The sequence below is a fragment of the Conger conger genome, chromosome 12 (assembly GCF_963514075.1).
Source record: "Conger conger chromosome 12, fConCon1.1, whole genome shotgun sequence".
Lineage (NCBI taxonomy): Eukaryota > Metazoa > Chordata > Actinopteri > Anguilliformes > Congridae > Conger > Conger conger.
In genome coordinates, this window is record NC_083771.1 from 32,194,373 (window position 1) to 32,210,115 (window position 15,743).

Genomic DNA, 15,743 nt, shown 5'->3' on the forward strand with positions numbered 1-15,743 from the left:
TCACTGTACGGAGACATTAATGAGTGAGGACGTGTCTTAATGAGTGAGTCCCCTCCTTTCCTCTCTGTGTCAATCTCAAATTATTTCTCTCTCCTTCACGTAGACCCATGTGTACATGCTCCAGCTCTGTCCTTAGATCAGTAATGATGCGTACTGTGACCTCACATAAGGAAGGCGAGTCCTCCGAGACTCAAACTTCATTCATATTTCACAGTCATCACGGTTTCCCTGATCCTGCGCTATATGCTAATGTGATGTCATAACGCTAATGAAGAAACTGCGCTCTCCATGTTAATTCCTGTTCAAACACAGTTCGACACCTTTAGCATATACTGAAGGGCCACAGCTTCCCTCGTTCCAGAGTCTCTTGTGCTGGGACAATGTGGATACATGCACGTTCACCAGAATAATTTTGCCACCTGTGTAAATGAGCATTTATTTCATAAATTCCCACGGAGATGTCACATAAATAAATATGTGTTCACTCCCACTTAGAATCTTTCCAGAAAGTCAAAGGGAATATTTATCTACAAAGCCGCGTTAAAATTACACCAAAATTGCTAACTGGGGATCAGTGAGCAGTGCATTCCGACGGAATCCGGCAAAGAGAAACATCCTTTGGCCGAGAGAAAGCAGCCCTGAGCTCTGTCAGCTTCAACAAACAATTACCGAGCCTTTACCCGGGAAGATGGCTCAAATCAGCGCTTCAAAGGAACAGAGCACGATTGATGGACTGACGGCACATCCCCTAGCCTGCCAGTCTCACTGTAGCAGCGGCGATTCTAATTACACTGATCGCTTCTGTTGCCTTTCTGTATCGTGATTGTTTGTCTATTTGCTTAGGAGGAAGAGCATCAGAGGCAGGTGTGAGGCAATTATAGACCAGAAGCACCACGCTTTACCAGCAAGTAGACTGAACAAACTTCTTTTTTTTGTTCTCTGGTTGTTTTTATGCCACAACAAAATGTTATGTATCCTCTTGGCCCCAGGAGGGACATAGGGTAGTTTTCCCCATGTTTGGCATCAGCTAGGGCTTCCCCTACTGGAGCCCATCTCCTCTAGCTCAGTGCTGACAGGCTGTTTCCCCTCCCAAGCCACTCTTGGTCTCCCTCTCTTTTGCGCTCACCAACAGGTGAATGAAGGGCAGCCATAGGTGTTTGATTCACAGGCATTCCCAGGAGATGACCAAGCCAACCTAGCCGCCACACCTTTATTTCAACCGAGTTGCTACAGCGACCGGTTTTCTGACGCAGCTGCTCGACGGAGATTCGATTCGCCCAGAAGATGTTCAGAATCTTTCTGGAGAGAGGGAATGAGAGCGCGGGCGTATGTCTGTTAAACCGAAAGTGAGATGCCAGGCATGGAGCGTGTGTTTTCCGTCACGCGTGGGGCGTTACCTGGGTGAGCGTTTCACCCGTGCGCGTGTGCGAGCCCGTGTGCGCGGGCCCTTTCGCGCACGTGGATTCATGCGTACGCTTGTTTGTGTGTCTCCGCGGGCAGGGGCCCACGGGCTGAGAGCCGCGCTCTGGGAGGAGCTGTTCGTGTCGGCTGTACCTGGAAGAATCCTGGAGGGACGGGCCCAACTGGCATCCCGTCTCCTGGAGGGATGTTCCCCAGGACCGGGCTGGGAGCCGCCGCAGCACTCTGGAGAGGAAAACATGCAGAGTCAGTCACACAGAAACAACAGCGCCTACACAAAAACAGTCACACAGAAACAACAGCGCCTACACAAAAACAGTCACACAGAAACAACAGCGCCTACACAAAAACAGTCACACAGAAACAACAGCGCCTACACAAAAACAGTCACACAGCAGAAAACAGCGCCTATACAAAAACAGTCACACAGAAACAACAGCGCCTACACAAAAACAGTCACACAGAAACAACAGCGCCTACACAAAAACAGTCACACAGAAACAACAGCGCCTACACAAAAACAGTCACACCGCAGAAAACAGCACCTACAAAAACAGTCACACAGCAACACAGCACCCATACAAAACAGTCACACAGGAACAAAACAACACCCACACAAAACAGGCACAAAGCAGAAAACAGTGCCTACACAAAAACAGTCACACAGAAACAACAACACCCACACAAAAACAGTCACATAGCAGAAAACAGTGCCTACAAAAAAAGAGTCACACAGAAACAGTGCCTACACAAAAACAGTCACACAGCAACACAACACCCATACAAAACAGTCACACAGGAACAAAACGACACCCACAAAAAACAGGCACACAGCAACAAAACAGCACCCTCACAAAACAGGCACACAGCAGCAAAACAGTGCCCATAAAAAATAATATCCAAACATAATATCCAAACAGCCACACAGGAAAAACACAACACACAAATTAAAAACAGCCAGTGATCCAGCACCCAAACGAACAGTCACACAGCAAAAACAGCACCCAAACAATTTTTTTTAAAGCCAGTCATGAAGCTCATTGTAATACACACAGAATTGTTTTTAAAGTCACACGCAAGAACATCAGAGAAAGTCAACCAAAAGGGGGAAAAAAAGAGCAGTCACACACCAAAAAGGTGCAAGGACAGAAATGGAGACTCCTGGTCGTCTGAACTTGAAATAATTAGCTGATGAAAGATGAGGAGGATGGGAGAGAGGAAGGAAGGAAGACTGCAAGAAACAAAGAATGGAAAGGGAAAAAAAAGAAGGAAAATGGTGGAGTAATGAGCAGAGACATTAAATAAGTCATGGATTAGCAGAGCCGAGGGCTTCAAAGAAGGAACGGCCAGTCCCTTACACTACTCTGTCCCCTGGGCTGTTAATGAGAGCAAGCAGAGATCCACTGTGAGTGAGGTAGTGGTATGATCCAGCCATGTCCAGACAGCTACTTTCTGATCAACCACTTTACACCACAAACCTACACTGTACCACCTCTTCCTACATATGCTGGTCCAGATCAATATCTTAATCCAGCAGACCTGGGTCAAATACTTCAAATCACTTCAACCCTTTAACCACCCGAGACCCTTTGTCCTCAAATGAGGACATTAAAGGCTGGCCTGAACTTCCCTGAATTTGCACTGCAACATATTTGTGTCATCCAAGACAATGCCAAAAAATGGAAAATACTTAAAATGTTTTCTCCTGGGCCTCAGGAGGTTAAAATACCAGTAAAATTCCTGCACATCACATGACTAGGAAATTCAAAAAAAGGCACATTCAGAGCAACATTGGTTTTGTTACTTTATTTTCTGTAATTCCACCAGTAAAGTGGTTCTTCCAACACAGTTCCTTTGAAATTTCACAGCAGAGAGTTTGATTTCAAACTGAACCGGCATCATAAGAAGTATTCCGCATATGTTTTTGACCCTGCTGTGTAATCCACACACAGCGGCCTCTGAGGACACAAGTCAAACGGACCTGGAACCAGACCTGGAACCAGCCCGACTCACTTAGTCAAGGTTGCCGTCGGTGTCCCGTGATCTTTTTTCATTGGCCCGACGGTGTCAGCTCAGCCTACCGGCACGGCCGCTGGTGTTTACGAGCGGGCAGTAGTCAGGGACGACGGGCTGCTCAATGACGCTCTGTCCGTCGCCGTCAGTGTAGAAACCCGTGAGGTAGACGTGGAGGGGAGCCAGCCGGGTTCAGGCTGTGCAGTGGAAAAGGTGCGTAGCCGGGTAATACACTGGGGCCAGGCTATTGCAGCTCTCCCATCCTCTTTCCTCTCCCCCACATCCTCCCCCCTCTTTGCAGCACCCCCCCGCACCCCCCCCCCCAATTCCTTAAGGCCCTGTTTCTATTCTAGTGCAGTGAGCAGCAGAGATGTAGCCAAGAGGGGGAGCGGTGGGCGGTGGGGGTTGTGGATGTTGAGTTTGAAGCCCGGCCGAAATGCTCGATGTGTAAACTGTGCATCACCCCCCCCACCCCAAAATTCCTGGCTATGCAACTAGTAAGCAGTCATTCTTGTGGGGGTGGCGGAAGGGAGAGACAGAGAGAGAGTGCGTTTGTGTGTGTGTGCGCGTGTGTGTCTGTGTGCGTGCGACTGTGTGTGCGAGGACCTGATGCAATCCTACAGGGACGGAGCACTAGCCTGTGGTAAACAGGCCTAGGGGAAGCAGATGGACTATGCCTAGAGCAGGCAGCTGTGTTACACTGTCACAGCGCACACACCGAGGGTCATTCAGAAACAGCGTAACTAGAGCTAACTAACCCTGACGCCAGGTTAGGGTCACAATGAGAAACGATGAAAGACAGGTGAAAAGGGTCAATCGGTGCGGGTGGATTTTCCTGAACTGGTGTGCCTTGCATGACAGGCGAGTCCTCAAACGCTTCAGACTCGAACCCTCGAGTCCAGGCGCAAGGGCTTGGCTGGGCCACACGGGGGGGGTCTGTTCTGGCGAGTTCAGCCGCCGTGACCTCATGAGCAGACAAGCGTCACAGAGCCGCCATTGGTTGACTGAAATGAAGGCAAAAGGTTGCCATGGTGAGGACACTAGTTTACTATAAGGCTACTACTAAAGACATTTTGTTTACATAGCTAGCTAGCTAGAAAAATGGATGGGTATGAGGAAAAGCCGGTTGCTGTAGCAACAAAGGCACTGTCTCTGAACTGGAAATGTGCAATGTCGTCTGATGAAGTTCAGTCAGCAGATGCTGCATCGCGAGACACTTTGTCGTTGAAGCAAAATTGGCCTTAATCCCCCTTCCCCTCATCTCCAGCCTGCCACCGCAGATACGCGCCTCTTGTTTTCCTGAAGTGGCGGTGGATTTCACTGCTTTCGGGTAAACTTCCTGTTGCATTGTGCCAACCGTCCCCCGCCCCCCTCCTTTTAGCCACTCAAACAATGGGCACCGTTTCAGTTTCGCGGAAACGAGGATGCCGTGGCTATAAATGGCCTGTGCTTTGATGGGGGAGGCGGGAGGATGCCTGGCGGGAGGATGGGAGAGCAGAGGGCGAGGCGCCTAGGGGGGGGGGGAGGTGGGGGCAGGGGTGCAGTGAACATAACGACCGCACTGAGTGACTGGTCACAACCGCCCTTCCTGAAGCCACAGTGTCACTTCCAAAGGTATAATTACAACATGTACAAAGTTTGACCTTTTTATTTGGGCAAAAGAGCATATTCAAGTGGTCAAGGTGCTAATAATATGACCAAATACGTATATTGCCATTGTTCCCATGCAAGTAAATCTTGGTTTCATCTGTCCATGATACCTTTTTACAGAACTCTGCAGGCTCTTTTAGGTACTTCTTAGCGTAACTCTAACCTGGCCATCCTGTTTTTGGATCTAACTAGTGGTTCGCATCTTGCAATGTAGCCTTTGTAGTTGTTTGTCAAGTCAACTGTGAATAGTAGTCACTGAAACATCAACACCTGCCTTCAGAAGAGTCTTTCTGTGATCTGTCAGTGGGGTGTTTGGGGATTCATTACTCGTTATGGAGATTGTGCATATCTTCCTTTGCTTACCATGTCCTTTTGCGATTACTGATCTCACCAGCACTGTACATTTCTTCTTAATGATGTTCCAAACAGTTGGTTTTGGTAAGCCTGAGGTCTGGTTTATGTCACTGTCTTTTTCTTCTTTCAGACAGCTTCCTTGACTTTAATTGGCACAACTGTCATCCTCACGCCAATAACAGGCTCCAAAGGCAATCCAAAGCCAAGAATCAACACAAGATACTGAAAACTCTCTTACACCTGTAGTAAGAAAGCAATTGAACACACCAAACTAATCAGAACCACTTATAAAATTTGTCCCAAACATTAAGGTGCCCTGAAATGGGGGGACTTATGTATATGCAGTAATTTATACATGGTGAAAACAAGATATGTTAGTACATAAAGGTATAAGAATACCCTCATATACTCACTGTATATATTGTGGCCTTAACTGTGATATAAAATAAGTGTATACAGGAGGAGTGTCTGGATGTTTGAAAACCAATAATCCTGCAGGTCTTCTGCCACCGGTACCACTGCTCACTGTTCCTCTGGAGTGACCGGCCACCAGTGACAGCGTGAGAGACGGCAGCGCCCCGCCCGTCCCCCGAAACCCCCCATCCACCAGGCTGTTTTACCCTGGGGACCCCCACTGCCCTGCTCTGCTGAGCGAGCTCTGCTCCAAATCCCAGCCTCCATCTCAGCCCCCTGCGCCCACATCACATCTCTGTTTCTCTCCATCTCTCTCTCTCAGTCGCTCTCCGTCTCTCTCCCCCCCCCTCTCTCTCTCCATCCCTATCTCTCACCTCCTTCTCCTCCCTCCCTTCTGTGCTCTGAAATTGGCCTGTGTCTCTGCGGAGTTTCGACTGGCTGCTTTTTTAGGTCGGGGGTGCGTGTTTGAAAGCGGGGGCCGTGGCGTCTGTAAAGAACTCCCCATCGCTCTCTCTGCCTCTCCCATCACCCCCTGCTGCTTTACTGCTTCCTCTTTTCCACTCCGTAGGATCCAAGCACACAGTACAGCGGTCTGCATGTGCTGAGGTACCTCTAACGATCCCTGCCTCACCACCAGCATGCACACTCCCCAATGTGCTTATTTCAGCTTTCAACACACGCACACACACACACGCACACATATGCACGCACATACACGCACACACATACACATACACACGCACGCAAGCACGCACGCACACACACACACACACACACACGCACATACACGCACACACATACACTTACACACGCACACACACGCACATTCACGCACAGACGCACACACACACACACATACATGCACACACACACACACACACGCACACACACACATATACATACACACACGCACGCACGCACACACATATACATACACACACACTCACACATGCACGTGCACACACATACTGTATACTCTCAAACAGAAAAATACACACATAAATACACTTCCATACAACATACATGCAAATGTATGCGCACACACACACACACCAACAGACTTGGTTGTTGTCAAAGAATGTAAATGACAGGTATGAAAAAGGTTCAAATTCCAGTAGTTTCGGTCATTAAATGGAGTACTGTAATGAGTAGTTTCAGCCACAGACACACAGCTTGAGTTTCTTTGCCTGGAAACATGAAGAATGAGTAACTCTCAGTGGAGACTGTGATAGTCAGATGATGTGAAATGTGGGTTATTTCTTCCTCTGCTGTACAGGTTCACCCACCAGCCCCCTGCTTCTCTACCTCTCCCCTCCCTGACCACCTACAGGCCTGAGTCTGCCTTCTGCCACAGCCTCCTGACTACTCACTAGAGGAAAGTGTGTGTGTGTGAGTGCGTGTGTGTGTGTGAGAAAGTGCATGTGTGTATGTGTGTGTGTGTGTGTGTGTGTGTGTGTGTGCGTGTGTGAGAGTGCCTGAGTGTGTGTGTGTGTGTGTGTGTGCGTGTGTGTGCGTGTGTGAGAGTGCCTGAGTGTGTGTGTGTGTGTGTATGTGTGTGTGTATGTGTGTGCATGTGCGCAAGAGATTGAGTGTGTGTGTGTGTGTGTGTGTGTGTGTGAGAGAGTGCCTGAGTGTGTGTGTGTGTGTGTGTGTGTGTGAGAGTGCATTCGCCTGTGAGTGTGTGCATGCCTGGGAGTCTGGGCCAACAAGGCTGCTGACCAAGCGAGATTTCAAACATCCATGAGTTAACAGACAAACAACACTCAATTCCCCTGCCTCTTCACAACAGAGCAACGACTAGCTATAAAAAGAACAGCGTCAACCACAGAGCAATCACCAAGATAACAGCGATTAGCACAACTACAGCTCTGTGCATGTTCAAGGCACATAATAGCGCTCTGTTCCCATAAATGAGCAAAAGAACACAAGAATGGCAGACAATCAGACTAATACAATTTAAGAGAGACTTGCTCTCAACAGCGTTTAATAGCCCAGATGATAAATTCTGCAGCTTGGTAATTAGGACTGGGATATGCCGAGAGCAGCAAATCACAGGAACAAACACTTGTGCAGATGTGGATAACAGACAGATCTTTAGCACTTGTTAGCAGGGTTCCAGGGTTATGTAGTGGAAACGTTAGCTAACTGTCCCTTTCAGTTTAGAAAAGCTAAGCTAACGTATACCTTTCTTTTTCACCGAAAGAGAAACGTCAGAGAATGCAAGCGCATGGTTTCACTGTAAGACTCGTGCTACCTTTAGCGATGCCACTGTAACCCCCTCACTTTGACCAATTACTCAATCCCAAACACAAAAATACCTCCTAGTACCCAACAGGAAAATTACAAAAAAAAAAGTCCATGCCGTGCCAATGGAGGTGTGTTAATTATCGTTAGCCATATTAGCCTTCAAACCTGAGGAGTCCAGCTTCTCCCAAATGAAAACCAAGCACCTTTTGGCAAACAAATTTGTTTCCTGAATTATTGAACGTGCTGTTTTCCAGGGGCTAGGGTTACGGGCAGCGCGTTGAGGGACGGGCCGAGCTTTAGCATCAGCCCTGAGTGCGGTTCAGTCCTGCGTGCGTTTCAGCTCTGCGTGGGTTTCAGCCCTATGTGCGGTTCAGCCCTGCATGCATTCGTCCCTGTGTGCGTTTCAGCCCTGCGTGCGTTTCAGCCCTGCGTGGGTTTCAGCCCTGCGTGGGTTTCAGCCCTGCGTGTGTTTCAGCTCTGCGTGTGGTTCAGCCCTGCGTGTGGTTCAGCCCTGCGTGCGGTTCAGCCCTGCGTGGGTTTCAGCCCTGCGTGTGGTTCAGCCCTGCATGCGGTTTCAGCTCTGCGTGCGTTTCAGCCCACGCGCAGCTCGGTCTTGCAGCAGTGCACTCTGGGAGCTCCAGCAGGCCGACACACACGATAGTTTCATTGTCGGCATAAGCATTAAAGATGGCGTCTGACCGCATCGTGTTGACGAGCGGGTTTAGACGAATGCGGCATGCGGTGTTGGCGAGGCACTTTAGAACAGGCCCTCATTGGCCACTGATTACTGCCTCATCCGTCCCCGCAGATCCCTCCCACCCTAATGAAAACCCCTTCATGGGATTAACAAATCGGCAGCATTGCTCGGGCTGTTGGCTGTCTATCAGCCTGGCCGAGGGGAGAGGGGGCTTTCTGATTAGAGCTGATTAACGTAATCAATTAGAGCCAAACCGCAACTGTAAGAGAAGCCACAGAACGGCCCTGCCAGTCAAGCTGTCATTCACCCCCATGTCAACCTGAGAGAGGCAATAAGACAGAGAGAGAGAGAGAGAGAGAGAGAGAGAGAGAGACTTTCACTTTTAAGCCCCCTTTATTTAAATCTCTCGGAAAAAAACTCACAGAGCCCAGAACAAAGATGATAACAACAGCCAGAACAAAGATGCCAAAAACAGGCAAAAACAAATAGACAACCGACAACAAAAACAAAAAAACATACCTCCCACAAGGAAACAAAAACAGAGAGAGACACATGAAGAGAGACAGGAGGGAAACACAAAATAGGAAAAGTGAGAGGAGAGAGACAAAGGGAAAGGCAAAGAATGACAGAGAGGGAGGGAGAGAGAGCTGGTAAAATGAGAAAGGGGGGTGGGGGGTCTGAGATGAGCAAGGCAATTAAAAGCAGGGAAATTGACTGTGAGAGACCCCTCAGAACAGAGGAGAGGAGTGGGGAGGAGCACCTCCAAAAGAGGAGCAGAGTGCAGCACCTCCAGGAGAGGAGCAGAGAGAAGCATCTCCAGGAGAGGAGCAGAGAGGAGCACCTCCAGGAGAGGAGCAGAGAGAAGCACCTCCAGGAGAGGAGCAGAGTGCAGCACCTCCAGGAGAGGAGCAGATAGGAGCACCTCCAGGAGAGGAGCAGATAGGAGCACCTCCAGGAGAAGAGCAGAGTGCAGCACCTCCAGGAGAAGAGCAGAGTGCAGCACCTCCAGGAGAGGATAAGAGTGCAGCACCTCCAGGAGAGGATAAGAGTGCAGCACCTCCAGGACAGGGGAGAGGAGCACAGACCGCAGGCGGCTGATCTTGGCTGGGTGAAAGACAGCCGACAGAGGCCTATGATTAACTGCAGCCCAACAGCACAGTTATGCTTCATATTTCCACTTAACGACTGCATCAGACAACAGACTGGCAGGTGGTGACAATAAACAAGACAGCACTTAATGCCACAGAGAGGCTGTCGCCTGCGATTTGGAAATTTGGGAACCCTTCCAATGCCACAAGTGTAATCACCACTCAAACCCGAATATAATAGTCATTTCCGCTCATAACCAGCCGGCAAATTAGGTCATTGTTGTAGTGCATCTCGCAATTAGGTCCGAGCGATAAAAATAAATAAATATCGCCAAGCTTTGCGGACCATTCTCCTCGGACTGGAGACTGTGGAACACACTCATTCAGTTTTCCTGTTTACTCGGCTTCCAGCGAAGAGCTCATCACGCTCTCTAATCAGACTTTAGATTTATCTTTGTGCTTGAACGCCACGCGCATGTTAATCCGGCGGCTTTCTCAAGGTTACTGCTGCGCGCCACTCTCTCAAACTGACACTCCGTGGAGAAGAGCAGCCCCCAGGAGTCCCGCAGAGCCCAAACTATTCTCCATTCTCATTAGAAACCAGAAAAACCTCCAGAAAACGCAGACGGAATTACAAGTCTCACTTCGGCTAGGCTACAAGACGAAAGTCTGATAAAAAAGCAGCATGTTAGTTAGGAAGCGTTAAGATTATGTTTTATATTTAAAAAAATCAATTACCTTTTATATTAAAACTCAAGGGGAAGTTTGAAAGAAAAGATACTTTTTTTCCCCAAAATATTTTATTAATGTGAATAACGAGTTACTGTCCACAATATTCAGCTTGAAAGGTACCTTTGCACAAATACTGTATGATTTCAGAAAATCCACAATAGCAGGAAGGCACAACAAATTAAGTTATTTATGTGCTGTGTTCTGACACGTAATTTATTCCTAATTTTTAATGATTTTGTCTGTGCTAAAATACTCTTGTGTGTCAGTTCACTGAGCAATGTACCATAACGAGGAGCATTAAAAGCCAAAAACATTACAAATGAAATAAAAAAAAAACACTCATTCCAGGGATGCATGTCTTTGGCAAGAATGGCATCTCCCTCTCCGTTCTGCAGAAGGGGCGGGCGTGGATCGATAGGCACTCCAGCACAGGGGGACAGGAGGAGGACAGGCGGTTTTACTTTTCTCTGGTTTCAAGGCCATGGTTACAGCAGGAAATTCAAATGACACCACTCAGGAAGTTAATAACCCCCCTCCCCCCCCGGCCTCCCCCAATGCCATTAGGCCACTTCCTGAATGAAGCCTGCAGTCTGACCGGTCACAGGAAGCTCTCAAAAAACAAGAGGAGGGGGGACTTTTCCCTGCTCAACATCAACATCGTAACCCTGTTAACTAATTTTGGTACGTTTCAACTGATTGTGAAAAACAGGCTTTAAATAAAAATAAATAAAATAATAAATGATATTTGAGGAATATATGCTAGAACTATTTACACTCACCGAGCACCTTATTTACTTTATTACACCTACTTATTCATGTAATTATCTAATCAGCCAATTGTGTGGCAGCACTGCAATGCATAAAATCATGTAGATACGGGTCAGGAGCTTCAGTTAATGTTCACCTCAACCATCAGAATGGGGAAAAAATGTGATCTAAGTGACTTGATTATTGATGGCAGACAGGGTGGTTTGAGTATCTCAAAAATTGCTGATCTCCTGATCTGCTGATTTTCACGCACACTCGTCTACACTAGTCACGCACACTAGAGTTTGCAAAGAATGGTGAGAAAAAAAGAAAAATACAGTGAACAGCAGTTCTGCAGACAGAAACGCCTTGTTAATGAGAGACGTCAGAGAAGAATGGCCAGACTGGTCAAAGCTAACAGGAAGGTGACAGTAACGTGGGCGGCCTGTAGCGTAGTGGTTAAGGTAAATGACTGGGACACGCAAGGTCGGTGGTTCTAATCCTGGTGCAGCCACAATAAAAAAAATCTGCACAGCCGTTGGGTCCTTGAGCAAGGCCCTTAACCCTGCATTGCTCCAGGGGAGGACTGTCTCTTGCTTAGTCTAATCAACAGTAAGTCGCTCTGGATAAGAGCGTCTGCCAAAATGCCAATAATGTAATGTAATGTAACGCAAATAACCACACATTACAACAGTGGTATGCAGAAGTGCATCTCTTAACACACAACACATCATCTGTACGTGGATAGGCTACAGCAGTAGAAGTCTGATAAATATCGAATAAATGCTTACTGAGTGTATATTTGTGTGTTTACAACGTTGCGAGAACACGCCTCTCGCACACAGATTCAGACGGACGCTTCATCCTCGCCCTGTACGGGTGACAGTTTGTGACGTAGCGCCGGGTGTTCCGGGAATGCTAAAGGGTCTAAAAACAGGACAGGCGTGTGGGACTGACAGAGGGGGAACGTAAGGGCAGAGGGATCGCGCTGAGACCCAGCGAGACGTCCAGCGAGGCGGGCCGCTTCGCCCCCCCCCCGCTCCGCCGCGGTCGATGGGCACAGCCGGACCTCGCGTGCCGTCGGGGAACCGTTTCCAGAGACGCTGACGGATAACGGGGGGCCACCCAACCCCCCCCCCCGCCCGACAGCTCGCTCACCGCCGCTCCCTCGGGCGGAGTCGGCCCACGCGAGAGGAGAGGTTCACATGTCCGCGGGGGGCTAACGGGAGACCAACTGCTCACCACCACAACCCCCTTCCGGGGAGACAACTCTTTCTCAAAGACAGGAACAAGGGCACGTTTCCACCTGTAAGCCTCACTCGTTATCTGGACAGACATTTGGAGACGTCTATTTTTCTGTTCTCCGAGGTGAGGCTGGCATGACTAGCGGAAAGGCTGTTTGCGTGTACTACGCCGCACCTGCAGGAAGACATTTTAACCGTGAATTCCATCACCCCCCCCCCCCCCCCAAAATTCCTTTTGGTCCGGTAACTCGGTCAACCGGTCAAGCGCACAGTCAAATCACAGATGATTAGAAGGAGGGTATTTGGGTTTACATTTCCTTTACAGCCAGCAGCAAGCAATGTTTTTCATTCAACTCACACTAAAAAAACCATACAAAATGTATCATTTTCCTGAATTACTGTTTGTGTTTCGAGTAGAAGAGGAGGTCAGGTACAACATAATACAATACAGTATGAAGATGGACATATTCCTAAATAGAGTTTTGCTTTCGCTATAGAGATGCTAATGAGACATTTAAAGATGAGACACACACCCATGCAGGCGGTTGGGGATAATTTGTGAATTTCACAGTGCCAGACACACATGCGCGTGCACACACACACACGCAGGCAGGCGCAGGCACACACACACACACACACACACGCACACACACGCACGCACACGCACACACACGGTAGAGTGCGAGAATCCTTGCTTTTCTGTAATGATTGCACACAGGTCCAATCAACGGGACACCTGTTCCAGGACAAAAGGAGTTTCAGGCACATAGAAGGGGTGGTCTGTGCACATTCCCAAAGGTGCTGACGGAGGGGACTCCAAAACCTAGGGCAAGAGGCTGGTTGGTCACTCCGGGTGTGTGAAGTACACACTGTTCCAGAAGCAAAGTTTTCAGAGACATTTGCAGAAAACTTAAGGGCAATTTCAAGCTCCGGCTGAATACAGGCATGCAGGTTAAAGAATAATCGCAGGATAATTACCCATCATTCCTCAACCCTCCGTGCCATTTAAAGGGGGCACGCGCCTTCCACCTCTCCATAATTACAGGGGCCACTGCCCTTCATATCCGGCAGCCCGCCCCCTCTGGTGCATCCATCCACACATTAACAGGCAAAACTCCGCCCATTTTCACTCAGCAGCCAATGACGCTGCGCAGCCTCCATTTCTCCAAAGATTTCACAGGGGAAAGGTGGCAAGCTCACCCATCAGCTCCTATTTGTTAACGATTTGTGCGAACCCAAATTGTCCTGATCAACAGCTCATCGAAAGAAACTTCCCCATAGGGGCCCGTTGTAAAAACAACAGGACTGCACAAGCAGATTTAAGCACGGAGGAATTTCGCCTCTAGGTTGGACCTCTCTACTGTTGCTCCCTGTTTTCTGACTCCACCCAGGCATGTAACATACATGGCCTTGATGCTTGAGCTGGGATGATGCAGCTTGAAAACAAGAAATTAACTTTACATGAACAACAAGAAAAAAAACTACTGCACTGAAAAATTCACTCAGGAAAAAAAGCTAGACACGCTCAAAGTCACAAGAATTTGTTCTTTTTCTATGTATGTGGGAAGATTTTGAATGATACGGTAATGCGTGCCTACTCATTTTTTTAATTGTTATTATTAATGCCTATTTTTACAGGAGATATCATTACACAAACTGCTGTGCACAAGGTAACTCGACATACTGGCAGTCCACATCCTCCGAATGCGATCACTCACTTCCTAAAGGGATGGCCATTTTCTCACGGAAAGTCCAGCGCTCTAACCACTACACAATGAAGCCCTCTCACAAAGCCCGATTTACCATGACGATGCTAACGGCCGCAGTCTTCCAGGCCGCGCTTAGGCTGACAGGAGAGATATTAAGGGGGCTTATCAGGACACAGCAGTGCACTGGGACAAACGGGAGAGCTCTGGCACCGCACAGACAGACAGACAGACTTCAGAGAGTCCTCTGCATTGCGTGGCAGAAGGGGAGACAGCCAGAGTAAATATTTACAGCAGAAGTTGGGGCTGTGATGGGGTCCACGGTTTGTTTGGGTTTCAGCAGGACTGAGGGTGAGCAGGCTCCTCCTCATCCAAGCCCGGACCCCATCTGTGTCCCTCTCAATTTCAATTTCAAATCTGTTGTTGGCACGACACATTTCATTATCTTTACTGCCAAAGCTTGCATAGTTAACTGTATTGCATGAGAACAATTAAGCAGTTATTTGTAATTCTGTAAATCTGCTCAACAATAGCGCAAAAATGCGGAAAATAATATTTTAGAAAAAAACAACAACAACAACACTACTACTACTCCTAAGACTATGTCTACAGCTACAACATATTATCAATAATAATAATAATAATAATAATAATAATAATACATTAAAAATATAATAATAGTAAATTACAATTACAATAACATACCGGGAGCAAATGCACAAACTACTGCTACTGTATCTTTAGCTGAAGTACACCAGATCATTTTTGTTATTGTTATTGTGTAATTGTACTAGTTTTGTCTTAGGTACACATTGCACTGTATTTTAATGGACATCTGTGTGTGTGTGTGTGTGTGTGTGTGTGCCTGTACAAAGGAAGCCAGCATGTAACTTCAGCTACATTCTCACAGCAGGCTATATAATAAGGACATATGAATAATTGGTATTTACACTTTTCAGATTGAGTTACACACAACTGAAGATGATTATAGTATTGAATTCACCGAGGATAAATGGGGGAAAAATATATGCGTCTGTAAATGAATGTGCTGAATATAGTTCCCATACATTAGACATTTATACATATCCCCGCCTTTGTGAAAATATTAATATTCCTCAGCAGGACAAATGCCAATACCAATATTAATAACACACAGAATGGAGATTTTTACCCCCACATACCCACACCCACAGACCACCATGGGCAGTCAACACAAGTTTTTCTCTCTTGAGCGACATGTCCATTTTTAGACGGGCATCTGGCTGGCAGCCTCTCCCTTGCTACAGGGGTGCAGTGCCTCGTTTGGGAGGAAAGAGAGAGGGGGGGGGGGCGAGAGAGCCCTGCATATTCAACAGCTCTGGTCCTGCCAATCTCATTGGGGGCCTCGTTACGCACCCCCGCTTGAGGAGGAGAGAGAGAGGGAGACAGGGAG

At 47.8% G+C, this 15,743-nt stretch overlaps 1 protein-coding gene across 2 annotated transcripts in view; it reads right to left on the bottom strand.

The window, feature by feature from the left end:
• LOC133105651 (single-stranded DNA-binding protein 2) overlaps positions 1-15,743 on the bottom strand; it is a 92,293-nt gene that overhangs the window by 27,249 nt on the left and 49,301 nt on the right. For both annotated transcript variants that reach the window (XM_061215878.1, XM_061215879.1), the window contains one exon: positions 1,555-1,644. In XM_061215878.1, the coding sequence (XP_061071862.1) occupies positions 1,555-1,644 (90 nt within the window). The remainder of the gene's footprint in view (positions 1-1,554; positions 1,645-15,743) is intronic.